This window comes from Dendropsophus ebraccatus, chromosome 2 (genome assembly GCF_027789765.1).
Source record: "Dendropsophus ebraccatus isolate aDenEbr1 chromosome 2, aDenEbr1.pat, whole genome shotgun sequence".
NCBI classification, from domain to species: Eukaryota; Metazoa; Chordata; class Amphibia; order Anura; family Hylidae; genus Dendropsophus; species Dendropsophus ebraccatus.
Genome location: NC_091455.1, coordinates 196,733,762 through 196,747,628, shown reverse-complemented (window position 1 = coordinate 196,747,628; position 13,867 = coordinate 196,733,762). Strand labels below are relative to the sequence as shown.

The following is a 13,867-nucleotide window of genomic DNA, read 5'->3' as shown; positions in this document are numbered from 1 at the left end:
TACCTTAGTGGATAACACAACACAATCCTCTTGTATTCCAATGAGGTGAGACGGTTCTCCTCTCTGCCATGTTGTATATGTCACTGGTGATCCATCGCTCCACTCAAAAAATAGCTGAGTCTTTAAGTCATTCAACCCGAGCCAGACGTACTCTGCATCTCCTGGAAGAACATGGTATTCATGTGTTATCATGAACCCTCCACTAGATGGTGATACATTTACAATTCTATCTCCTAGAAATTGTATAACAATTCATAGTTCTACGGTTCACAGTCTGATTGCAGATCTCGCAACACTCCCTGCTGGCTCAGTGACTGCCCATTGCTTGTGCCAGAGGTTACAAGTATCTAACCTGCTGATATATTTCTATGGTGCATGTGGCTCTGAGGATTATGGTAAGTTTCTTACCTTCATCCTCTGTGCCGTTTCCGCGCAATTAGCAGTTTGTTAATAAGTAGTTTTGGTGCACTTGGGGCAGGAGGGGGTGGGTCGGTTCACTAGGGGTGGTAGTTCCGTCCCCAGTCTACCAAAATGGAGTATCAGCATACCGATTAAACTGCTTATGGCATGGAAACGGAGCTGAGAATGCAGGTAAGGAAAATTCCCACCATCCTCAGCGCCCTATGCTTTAACTTACTTATAGTTTCCCTTAAATGATTTTGGAAAAATCTACAGGGGATGCAGGGCAAAACAGAAATAGGAAATAATTTCACCTACAATACTTCTAGAGATGAGCGAACCTTAACGAGTTTGACCCAAAACTAACCCGAACATCAGCATTTGACTCCTGGTGCCTTCCCGTTCCGTGGGGAAGGTGGAGACAGCCCGAGTACCGCCTGGAAAACAGGGATACAGCTTAGGTAATAGGCTGTATCCCTGTTTTCCAGGCGGTACTCGGGCTGTCTCCACCTTCCCCATGGAACGGGAAGGCAGTGGGACTCAAATGCTGATGGTTCGGGTTCATACGAACTTGAACCTCGGCCCTGTTCGGTCATCTCTATCTCTAAATACTACCATACATTTAGGGTGTCTATTGATTTAATGCCTATTCTGCCCCACATCCTCTGACGCATATCCTGACATAATTTCTAACCCTTGACATAATAGCTGGCTCCTTTATAAGTGGACCTACACATGTAATCCATGTATGGCGGATCTAGATGAAGCATTAGATCAATGTCTGCCCCATTAAAGTCCTATGAATACGTAATGTCACTGCCCTTTGTAGTGAACCAGTACATACTCACCAAACTGAAGCTGTAAGGCAACAGCACTCACTTCTTCAATATTGTGCAAACTTGCAAGGTCACTCTCTTCTTTCCTGCAGGATAACACGGCGTCCTGCCAAGTCTTATTTTCACGAACCAGGTAATAGCAGTATCCATTATAAGGAAACCATGATGAAGGACAAAAGGTGGGGTCACTGGTCCCTGTAACAAAGAAAAAATTATATATATACATGTTTATTGGAATATTCCAGCTATATCAGTGATGCTTCTTCTTCCCTCCAGTTGACTTACTCATGGTACCCCAAAATATGGTGACATCCTCTCTTGGACTTTTCACTATGTTTAGCCTTTACAATACACTGGCCCTATTATACAGGCCGATGAGGAGGAGCAAGTGAGCGCCGACCTGTCAGATTAGCAATCGATTGCTCCTTGTTCCCCTCTTGCTTCCGGTACTATTACATGTGCCGATGGCAAGTGGTAAGTGGGGGGGGGGGGCACAGAGAGCTGCGGGAGAGGCTCCCTGGACCATCTTTAAAGCCCGTAGGAGATAGCAGCAGTCTGCTGATGCCCTCCCCCAGTTACTCAAGGTTACAGCTATCACTCCGCCGATGTCGTTGAAGTTTTTTTCAACACGTCGAAAGACATGGATCAGGCGACATTGTGCAAGTTGGCTGATCATTGCCTTTTAACACAAGCTATTACACCAAGCGATTATTGGCCGTTTTTTCCCCAATCTTAATGTAGTTCAATACAAATAAGTCCATTCTCATCTTATCTATAAAATTTAAAGGCCGGACAGCGCACTGATTGACTGAGCGGGACGTCAGGATGCCGGGAGCCCCCGAAGCAAGCCGGAGCGTGGATTGGTAATGTATGCACCAGGCCGCCGCAGGTTAAGGGGGGCGGTGTTTACACACTTGAAGCAGGATGAAAATATGTAATCCTATCAGAGTGACAGTAAGGGATTCGCAGCTGATTTCGATGTGAACTTGAAGTGTGAAATCTGCTGCAGATCCGTTACGTGTGAATCCACCCTAAAGGGTTAATCCAAGAAAAATTTACTTGTCCCCTAGCCACAGGATAGACAAGTAAGAGATTGTGGGGGGTCCAACCTCTGAATCCCCCAACAATCTCCATATCTGCCCCCAGCTACTGTGTTATGAATAGTACAACACGTAAAGCCCAGTTATTGGGAACTAGCACTTTTAAGAGGCCTTAATTAGTGATACCGAACAGTTGTTTCATTATTACCGATATCATTGTTTCATACCTGGAGAGGGGGCGTCTGCGGTCTGACTGTTGTCTTTCTTACAGATATAGCCCAGTTTTTGCTTGCACTCCTTGCTTTCCCACTTTGTGTTTTTCCCAGGATTTACTGTTACACAGTTTACATCAGGGTCAACTGAGGGGTTTCCTACAGGAAGTCACAATTTTAGGTAACAACATTTTTCATCAGATTTTTTATTTGATAACAGTGAAGAAAGCATTTTTACCTGATAAGATATATTACAAAGTTGTTTTTTTATATTTACTTGTACTATTGATTTTATGCTGTTTGTTAAAATTACATGTGTACATAATATTAAATGTGATCTGTCACAAAAAAAAAACTTAGCAGATTTTATCAGGTCAAAAGAGTGAACCCGGAGATTTTCGCACTTAGGCCTTATTTACATGTCTGTATATTTTTGTAGACCATATTTTGAGTCGACAATTTTCTGTCCGCAATCTGCCAAAATCGGTAGTACATTGGTAGTATCATCCGTATCGTCCATATTTTTTGAGGATCCGTAAGTGGAAAGTAAAAATGGAGGTGTGTCCATGGCGCAAATAAGGTCCGCACTAGGGCATGTCATGGGGGCACAGATCATGAATCGCAAATTTTCGGATGTGTGAATAGGAACATAGAAACCAATAAAATATACATTTTTCTGTAATTGCAGATCCACAACTATGGGCAAATGTTTTGGAATTGTGAATGAGCCCTTAGTATGTTCCTTCTTGTAATGCAGGTCTATTGTACCATCTTGCTCCTCTCGTTCTCCTGATTGGTCAGAGTCTGAACAATCAGACACCAAGTGATAAAAACTTTTGTGACAGGTACACTTTAATATTACTTATTCAATGCAGATAAAGAGATATCATAAAGATTAGTCCCAATATTCACCTGGAAGCCAGTTGAGATATCTGAAAGCAGCTCCATCGTCCCATCTCCAGCCGCCATTGGAATCCTGATTGTTAAGCCCAATCCATAAGGCTGTGGTGAGTCCACGCAGTGCTCCTACAAGATAACATAACATAATGGATTACATGTATCATGTTACAGGTATTGTTATCATCAAAAACCCTGTTTACAGTCGAATCCTGACACAAATTATGAGCCATTTTTGTATTTTACTAAATGCTCAGGATTAATGCTAAGGCTATGTTCCCACAGCGTAAGTTCCGTAGTAATCACGGTCGTTGTTGCAACGGCCGTGATTAGTACGGAACTTACTTGGTGCTGAAGGCTGAGGGAATCCCGGCCGGAGTGTATACACATAGTATACACTCCGGCCGGGATCCCTAGCAGCGCCGCAAGAAATGTCATTGAATAGCGGCCACAGAGAACCCTGTCAGTTCCCACAATGGAGCGTGCGGCTCCGGCCGCACACTCCATTGTGTGCAGTGGGGAATTCTGATGGTGGCGCGCACAGATGCGTCCGCATCCGAATACAGCAGCGGTAAAGATCACCTGGCCGGTACTGCAGTAGGTCTCTTACAATGTGTGAACATGGCCTAATATTGCATGTCCTGAAGTTTTTATTTATTATCTCTACTATGTCAGTCACAGTAAATGTGTTGAGGTGGGCACATAGGCTTAAGGCCCTATTACACGGGTAATAACGCATTCTTCTGTTGTTCCCTGGTCCCTTAAGCTTTAGAATGATCACAAGTTACAATCATTGCTCCGTTTGATATGGTGAACAAGGTCAGGTAATTCACCAAAGGGGTCGTTTGGGATAGTTAAGCGGTAATCGTCCAAAAATCTCTTCATCTAATTGCAAAAAACGGATGAAAAACGGGTGAAAAAAACTGATGCATTTGTGTAGTCGACCTTATTTTTGTGTTCATTAAAAAAAACGGATCCGTTTTGATCCTATTTTGTTTTTCATGATGGAAGTCAACTTGGTTCTCACCTGAAATGTAGGTCTGCTCATGTAGCTCGGTTATACTCAGAAGTTTGGAATCTTGTTGCTGGCAGCTTATTCTTGCTTGATGCCAGGATAGGGCTGCATTGGAGTTAATCTGATAGTTAACACCACTAACAGAATCTGTTGTCCAGAAGCTTCCTAATTTGGCTGAAAAAAAAAAGTTGTGACATCAAAAATTTATCTTTTTAAATCAGGTTTTATGTTGCTATATTTAAATTTTTTATGTTACCACCTTATAGAACCATGAAGTACCTCTTACCACTTTGTGAGTTCTTTCGATACACGACGTCTTTCAGCTGCTACCAGCAACCGGGGGCGCCGCTAATAGTCAACATAGAGTGATGTCTGTGTCGGTTATTTTATAAATTTAAATGCTGCTGTCAAAACTGAGAGCAGCATTTAAATGGACTGGCCATACATTACTGGTGGCGAAGTGGCACGGATCGTCTCTCTACTGCGAGATCACAGGGAGCCATCCATCCATTCTTCAGGTAGCCCAGGGCCTTTGCTAGGATTCCTGGGCTGCCTGTACTCTGCGATTATTATAGGCTAAGTTACGCCCGTATATGTTCAGACCTCAGCAGTCCTTGATTTGTAGAATATGGCTAAGACTGCACTATTAGCCAGGATGTAGTATTTGAATTCTATGCTTTATTTCTACCGATTGAACACAACTCAGTTCCTTCTGCTCTGGTAATAGATTTTTTACCACACCCGTCTCTTCTCTGCTGAGTTCCTTCTAGTCATTTAACAATTAAACTTTTTGCTTGTGATTGACATTCGTCCTTTCCACTCATCCTTTGCTTCATCAGTCTATGTTCTGTGTTCCTGGTCTTGGTGCTGAACTAGGTCCCTGGTCATCTTGTGGTAGCCTATTGCAATCAAGTGCCAATAGAATGGATCAATACCATACATATGTACTGCGTTGACCCCTAGAAACAATCAAATTATCCCCCACATAGCACATTGATGCTTACTGTAAAGGAGTCAGGACAACTGTGCCCCAGCTCCTCTATTTAGTTTCATTAGCACCCTATACTAAAGAGAACTTGAGAAGTACAATTTCTTCCACAAATAAAACCAACCCTCAAATGACTCTAACGCTGGGGGAAAAAAAGTAATTGCTCTTAGAATGAGGGGAGGAACAAATGGATTGGTGTTAACTAGTGTTGAGCAGACTTGAGGGAACTTTCTGCTCAGCACTTGATTCCTGGCCTCTGGAGAAGTTGGATGCAGCCTCAAGGAGTCCTGGAAAACATGGATTCATACTAAGGAAAGTTGCAGAACCCACTCAACACTAGTGTTAACCCTAGTTAAAGAGGAGAAGTTTCACATTGGCATTGTTTTCATTCTAGCACCTTGTACAGGCTTGGACCAGAACCTCATAGCTACCAGGTCACATCTCTATACTGTTGTGAGTCACCATGTCTACCACCGCTCATCAATTGGTGTCAATAGCATCCCTCAAGTGCAAGCAAACAAGGGTAACATTGCACTCAGAACAGCTGAATGTACCACACTGGTTAACACTCCAACAACCAGCCACTGCCTGCCACCTTCAGGAACTGTTGCAGAACTTTTGCACCTCCATTCTATGGATGAAGTTGAGTTTAGTAAAGTTGCCCATTTTCAAAAATCTCCTTATTTAACAATACCCTGGTGTCATCTGCATGTGTAAAATATAGGGCACTTCAACTACCACCAACCAAGGTGTGACCCAAGGGAATCTTTACCATTGCTGCTGGCCTAGGGAAGACATTAGGTCTACTGTACTGTGTCCAGGCTGCGGTGCACCCCAAGAGCAAACCAGGCCTGTAATCGAGACTCCTCACAGACTGGCTCCAGGGCTAGTTTTACTAATTCCGACCCTACCCACCTCTACGCTGACCTAATCTATAAACATTTTCTGGCTTTGAAAAGTTGCATATTTGGGCACAAGCCTCGTTTTGCTCAAAAAAATGCATTTTTATTTTACATTTTTTGAATATTTGAACAAAAATTGCAAGTGTTCTGCTTGCAAGTTTTCTAGGGTAATATCAATAAATTCTCCTTGTCTAATCTGCCTTGTGTTATAATTTTTTATGGGTTTCTGCAGCCAAAGCAGTAGGTTGTGTATGAAAGTCAATATAACCCATAACTCCATCAAGGTACATCCTGTTACTTACATTTAGATGGGCAATAACCATACAGCTTATCTTTGTCATAATTTATTGTTGTGGAGCACCAGAATCTTCTTTCTTCGTCTCCATCAGCTGTACAGTCTAGGTAAATTTTGTTTTTGTATTTGAAAGGGAACTTGCAGGGTTGTCCATTACCATTTCCTCCTAAACTGTATATTTCTATGGGGAAGGGAAAAAAAACAACAACAAAACATATTGCATCATTGGGCTGATGTTAGAATCAATATAATATATATATATATTATTATGAAAAATTCTGTCCAATGGGAAACACTCTTTAAAGGGGTTATTCAGCGCCACAAAAACATGGCCACTTTCTTCCAGAGACAGCCCCACTCTAGTCTCCAGCTTTGGCGGGGTTTTGCTGCTCAGTTCCATTGAAGTGAATGGAGCTTAATTGCAAATTGCACCTGAACTGGAGACAAGAGTGGGTCTGTCTCTGAAAGAAAGTGGCCATGTTTTTGTAGCACTGGATAACCCCTTTAAGTCCTTGATAAGGCACTTGCAATCTGCGCCCATCATGTTACATAGTACCCCTTTAATTTTTAAAAAATCACTTGATACAGCGTCCATAATAAAGGGGTTATCCAGCGTTCAAACACAACTTTTGAAAAGTTCGCTCATCTCTAATGATGATAATTATTAACAGCATTAGGCTAATGCTGCGTTTACACGGAACGATTATCGTTTGAATTTGCACAATAATGATCAAATTCGAACGATAATCGTATGTGTAAATGCAGCGAACGATCAAGCGACGACCAAGAAGTCGTTAATTTTGATCTTACAACATGTTCTTCGCAAAAAATTTGCAGATCGTTCCGTGTAAACAGTCGCTCACCGATTTAACCTATGTGTGAGATAGGCTTAAGCGATTGCAAAACGATCACAAAACGATTTTTCCGTACGATATATTGTTCCGTCTAAACGCTGATCGTTATAAAAAAAATTGTTACTTCGAAATCGTTGATTGTACGATCGGGCGAATTATCACTCTGTGCAAACGCAGCGTAAGTTCACACAGCTTATATTTTCAATTAATCACAGCCGTTGTTGCAAATCGCAACACTAGCCGTGATTTATTAAAAACATACATTGCATTGAAGTCTATGGAATCCCGAACGGAGTGTATACACTCTGTATACACTTTGGCTGGGATTCCTTGCGGCCGTAAGAAAAACTGACATGTCAGTTTTGTACGGCTGCTATTCATTGAATAGCAGCTGCACAAAACTGACAGAGCAGACAATGTAAAGTGCGGCTCCAGCCACAATTTTCATTGTGTGCTATGGGTAATTAGAATGTGGGCACACCCGAATCCGCCCAGATCCCAATTTAAAAGAAATGAACTTCATCCGGCTGGTACTGTAGTACCAGCCAGGATGAACTTCATTGACACTGGCTATTCTGTGACCGTGACACGGACGGTGTCTTACATTGTGTGAAACCGGCCTTAATGATCAAAATATTTTTTTTTTGTCTCAAAAAATGTTGCTTGAATAAAGCCTTAGAAATACACACTGTGAACATGCCCTTTAAATCACATGGTAACACTCTCCTTACCTTCATAGGAATTAGCACATAAAGCGTCATCAGTAGAATAGATTTTCCATTGGTTCCAGTCGTCTGTCCCTGAAAAGAGTGCCAATTTTATTTTGTCTCTGTAGGACATGTACAGATCAGCTTTCTGGATTCCTAACCACGTCCCATTTTTACATTCCCATTTCTGGAGGTCGCTGTTGCCGTCACATGTGCTCAGCGTCACTGCTGATCCTTCCGCTAGAGAAGATACAGACAGGCATTGTGATGTCCCTACATTTAGAAGGTGCTCAGTAGAAATCCATTGAAATTTCTGCATGATAGAGTTCTCATCACATTTGGTCATGATGGGCGCAGGGTTCTCTGCTCGTAGACATCGCTTGCTGGACTCATTGTAGATTAAAAAGGTTTTGAGACCTGAAAAATAAGATTATTTTTATAAATACCTTTTGCTGCCCAATTTTGGTAAAATTGGCTTCGTTGCTGGTGGCAGGGACAATGAACGATTCCTTTCTGTTTTAGATACTTTAGCTTTTACCGTACAGCTTTTTTTTTTTTTTTTTTTTTTTAACTTTTCTTTTTGTGTTTGTTTTAGCAGTTTCAATTATTTTGTTTTGCATTTTTTTTATTACCTGATTATATAGTTGCACAGTATATTTGAAAAAGAGACACATGCTTATCAAGTTCAACCACAAAGGGGAGAAGGAATGAAAGGAGATGTATAACCATAAACAAGACAGATTTTTGCACAGAGATATATCTGGATTTGAAAAGAGGAGAAATCTCAGTCTTTCCTTTATGACCTGTTCTCTGTTTATAGTCTGTTCCTGGCTTTTGCTTCAAAAATCTGTCAGATAAATCTCTCTGTGTAAAGGCACCCTTAGGTTATGTTTACACGACATCTATTTAGGCAAAATAACGACTGTTGTTTTCAAAATAACATCCGTTAAGAATGTTTGTTAACATTATTTACGGCCATAATTTATTAACCCCTTCAGGACCAAGGTCATTGATGCACGGAAGTCCAGGTCAAATTGAAGCAATCATCCTCCTCTCCTTCTAAGAGCCATAACGCTCAGGGCTGATGGGGATATCATTATTTGGACCATGGTCTCTAGTTTTTATTAGTATCATATTGGTGTAAGAAAAAAAAAAAATTTTGATTGCTTTTTATTAATTTTTTTCTATGTAGTTTTAAAAAAATCAGCAATCCTGTTTTGTTTTTTTGGGTTTTTTTTTTCGTTTGCGCCGTTCATAGTGCAGGAACAATGTTGTTATATTTTAATAGATCGAACAATTCCACAAGCTACAATATATAATACGTTTATTTTTTATATATACATATATTTATTTGTATAATGGGAAAAGAGGTCATTTAAACTTTTATTTGGGCTTTATTTTATAAAAAATTTTATTATATTTTTTAAAACCTTTTCTTTTTTCTACACACTTCCTAGGGGACTAATATATGCAATGATTAGATTGCATATACTGATCAATACTATGCCATTGCATCAGTACTATCGGCGATCAGTACATAGAGTCTGCCTGAGTACAGATTGCAGATCCGACAGGAGAGAGGTAAGTGTTTTACCCTGTCAGGGTAAGTGATCAGAACCCCCACAGCCATGCCTTGGGTTACGATCAGTCAGTGACAGGTGCTTATCCTGTCACTGACTTCCTTAAGGGTACAAACCCACTTGACGTTTTTGCTGCGTGAATCAGTCTTAAAAATAAGCAGGCAAAACGCAGGTTGGCTTTATACAATTGTTCTGCGTTAAAATACGCAATTGCGTATTTTTGAAGCGTGAAGCTTGTTGTTAGCAAAGCATCAGTTGTTAACAACCTGTGCGAAAAACGCATGTAGCTTCACGCTTCAAAAATATGCAATTGCGTATTTTAACGCAGAACAATTGTATAAAGCCAACCTGCGTTTTGCCTGCTTATTTTTAAGACTGATTCACGCAGCAAATACGTCAAGTGGGTTTGTACCCTAAAGGGGTTAACCAGAGCTACAAAAACACTGCCACTTTCTTTCAGAGACATCACCACTCCTGTCTCCAGCTTGGGCGGGGTTTTGCTGCTCAGTTACATTGAAGTGAATGGAGCCTAATTGCAAACCACACCTGAACTGGATACAAGAGCAGTGCTGTCTCTAAAAGAAAGTGGCCATGTTTTTGTAGCACTGGATAACCCCTTTAAACTCCGCAATCGCTATGCATCCCAGCGTTTAAGGGGTTAATGACAGGCAGCTGCGGGATTGTGCCTGCCTGTCATTACCTCCAGACCCGGTTACTCGAGACCGATCGTATTTAAACAGCCCGCACACATTAAAGCCCCTTCACTGTCAAGAACGTTTATATACGTTCCTACTGCATGAACTGTCCTGAGCAGCAGCAAATCTCCATAAAAAACCTCTCCTGCACTGGACAATTCCTGTCTCGGACAGAGGTTGCAGTAGAGAGCACTGTGTCAGACTGGAAAAAAAACACCACTTCCTGCAGGACATACAGCAGCTGATATGTAGGGGAAGACTTGATATTTTTAATTAGAAGTAAATTACAAATCTATATAACTTTCTGACACCAGTTGATTTGAAAGAAAAAGATTTTCGCTGGAATACCCCTTTAATAACCAGCACTATTGGAAATGTAAATTCAGGATTACTCACCCAGCAGAGAGCAAGGCCCCAATAGGTTCAGAAGTACAAGTAATATGAAGGCAGTCATTGTATATATCTCATTATTCTTTATAATTCTTAAAGGAACAATGTATAACAGCACCAAGAAAGCCAAAGTACAGTCCAAGAGAAGAGTGTATTAAATGTGATCTCTCTATATATATAAAAAAAAGAATATCCTGTCACATGTGAGATTAAACCAGGAGGACCTCCCAGTCCTAACCACATTCATAAGCTAATTTCTCTTTATGATGCAAAACTATCTAGTCAGAAAGCCCCGCTCCTGTCTATATGACACATCCACAATGATCTGGGTGTTGCTTAATACTTGGTTTCTTAATAATTTCTTATATCAAAATTTGCTGATTTGAGGAATTTTAAAGGTTTTTTTTTACCATTTTTTTTATTTCAAATCAACTGGTGCCAGCAAGTGCCAGAGATTTGTAATTTATTTCTATTAAAAAAAAAACTTTTTTTTTTTTTTTTTTTTTTTTTTTACTGTTGTTATGTATTTGGAAAGTGAGATAATGATAACTTTGGCTATATTGGAAAATATGTAAAGAAATAAAGAATGAAAAAAAAAATCTTTAGTCTTCCTGTACTTATCAGCTGCTGTATGTCCTGCAGGAAGTGGTATTTTTTCAAGTCTGGAGAGCAGGAGAGGTTTTCTATGGGAATTTGCTGCTGATCTGGATAGTTCCTGGCATGGACAGAGGTGACAGCAGAGAGCAGAGAGCACAGACTGGAAATACTCCACTTCTTGCAGAGCCTACAGCAGTTGATAAGTACTGGAAGACTCAAGATTTTTAATAGAAGTAAATTACAAATCTTTGGCACTTTTAAGTCAATCTGATGTGCTCCATGTGACTTGTAGGCCCCACCCTCTTTGGAACTGAAAAAAATCTCGGACACACTGTCAATAAAGAATTAAGCGAGAAGTCTGGCATTTTCTAAAAGCCGTCAGCCTTCAGAGGGAGGGGGGAAATTGATTACAAGTTACTTCTCCCCGTGCCCGCGGCGAGTGGCGGGACTGGCCACTGGACCCCCGACGGAAGTCATTTTCCCCCAAGTTGTGATGACATCAGGACTCGGGGGAAAATGCCTGTCTCGGCTGATGGACTGCCTGCTCAGCCAATCAGTGAGCGGCTGAGTGACCAGTCCATGACGGGCACACCCCAGAGCCCAATGGGAGGTCCCGCAGGCACTCCCGCCGCTCACTGAGGACATGGGAAGAGGTAAGTTTTTACTTGCAACCCTCCCCCTGCTGGCTGCCAGCATTTAGAAAACGCCAGACTTCTCCTTTAAAGGGGTAGTGCGGCGGTAATAAATTATTGACAGAATAACACACATTACAAAGTTATACAACTTTGTAATGTATGTTATGTCTGTGAGTGGCCCCCTTCCCCGTGTCCCCCCCCCCCCCCACCCGTGTACCCGGAAGTGTGGTGCGCTATACATACCTGTCACGTGCCGACTCGTCTCCGATCTTCAGTCTGCGATGTCGTCTTCGGACGGCCGGGCCGAATCCCTCCGAGCGTCCTGAGTGCCGGCCGCCCTCTTCAGCGTCATCAGATGCTCAGCAACAGGTGAATCTGGCCGGGGAAAAGGGGGTGAGGCCTAAGTTAAGACTAAGTAAATCCACCCCCCCCTCATCTTGCTGCCGCTTGCCCCCTCCAAAGGTTGTTGAGGTTCCCAGAGGTGGCACTTCCACCCATCTGTATAATATTCTGGGGAATATTCCTTTAACAGAGAATTGCAAAATCATGTCGAGAACACCGCTTGTTCTCGTTTCACTAGAATAAATAATAATAGACGATTTAAAAAAAATATTCCGAGTTTAGCTGGAGATCTTCTATGGAATTTGTAAAGAGTGAACAGGGAAGCGTGAGTCAGTATACAGTTCCACTAAAGAAGAACAAATCTTTAGTTTATCCCAAATGATCATTTCTCTTTGCTATGAATCATTGGTAACTATTGCTGAAAAGGCAAAGTGGAAAACTTTCACAGTTAACCTTCCGCACCATATCGTGTCCTAGCCGCATTATTTGCCCCTAATCTCACTTTTGACGGTGTTCAGGCCCCAGTTAGGCTGGGTTCACACTGCATTTTTAGCATGTGTTTAGCATCCGTTTTTTTTTTACGGACAAAAAAATAGTGTCAGCAACATTTTTGTGTCCGTCAGAAAAAACGGATCAAAATGGATGCAGACAAATGCATCAATTTTTGCAATCCGTTTTTCATCCGTTTTTTTTTTTTTTTTTTTTACGGATGAGAAAAACGGATTGCAAAAACACAGTGTGAACCCAGCCTAATAAATCATCCATAGCTCCAACTCCATAAAAAAACAGCTTGGGGGAGATTTATCAAACATGGTGCAAAGTGAAGCTGGCTCAGTTGCCCCTAGCAACCAATCAGATTCCACCTTTCATTCCTCACAGACTCTTTGGAAAATGAAAGGTGGAATCTGATTGGTTGCTAGGGGCAACTGAGCCAGTTTCACTTTACACCATGTTTGATAAATCTCCCCCAAGGCTTGTGTGCTAAATATACAGTATCCGTCCATTTCTACACAATCACAACATGGCTACAAAGAGGAAATGAGGATTTCCTGTCACTGCCATCTGTGCATTGCGACATTATTCACCCATCCTTGGTGTTTTTCCTGTTTTGTTGTATTAAAATGGATTTTAACACCAGCTGATTTGTAAAGAGTATCTTCTTCTCCGGAGTACCGCTTTAACACAATTCTGTTTATGTGCACTGTTCGACTATATACAAATTCATTGGTGCTTGTTGTCATGATCATTTACGTGGCCCAATTGTCAGGAAGAAGCCTAATAAGGGTGAAACAGCTGTAACCTGCTTGATTTATGATATTCTGGCGTCTAGCCCCTAGCTCTACTGCGGTATCGACATGAATACTCGTGAATAAAAGCAATAATTTTTCGTACAACGCAGTACCGCAGTTTTCTACTTTTGTTATGGAGCAATTGTCAGGAGTGACCGGCACACAAGTGATCACTAGATCCCTTATAGGTATCA

The 13,867-nt window shown here is 41.4% G+C and overlaps 1 protein-coding gene across 4 annotated transcripts in view; it reads right to left on the bottom strand.

The window, feature by feature from the left end:
* The window catches only part of LOC138783824 (macrophage mannose receptor 1-like), a 56,355-nt gene extending 43,982 nt beyond the window's left edge, over window positions 1-12,373 (bottom strand). For 3 of the 4 annotated variants that reach the window (XM_069959025.1, XM_069959026.1, XM_069959028.1), the window contains exons 1-8: window positions 10,817-10,937; window positions 8,170-8,562; window positions 6,592-6,765; window positions 4,412-4,573; window positions 3,400-3,513; window positions 2,503-2,646; window positions 1,248-1,430; window positions 4-161 (exon numbers count right to left, since the gene is read on the bottom strand). In XM_069959025.1, the coding sequence (XP_069815126.1) occupies window positions 4-161; window positions 1,248-1,430; window positions 2,503-2,646; window positions 3,400-3,513; window positions 4,412-4,573; window positions 6,592-6,765; window positions 8,170-8,562; window positions 10,817-10,874 (1,386 nt within the window). In that variant the 5' untranslated portion in view covers window positions 10,875-10,937. Of the gene's footprint in view, window positions 1-3; window positions 162-1,247; window positions 1,431-2,502; window positions 2,647-3,399; window positions 3,514-4,411; window positions 4,574-6,591; window positions 6,766-8,169; window positions 8,563-10,816; window positions 10,938-12,285 lie in introns of those variants that run through there. The other variant, XM_069959027.1, reaches the window with a different exon arrangement.
* Window positions 12,374-13,867: the final 1,494 nt, after the last annotated feature.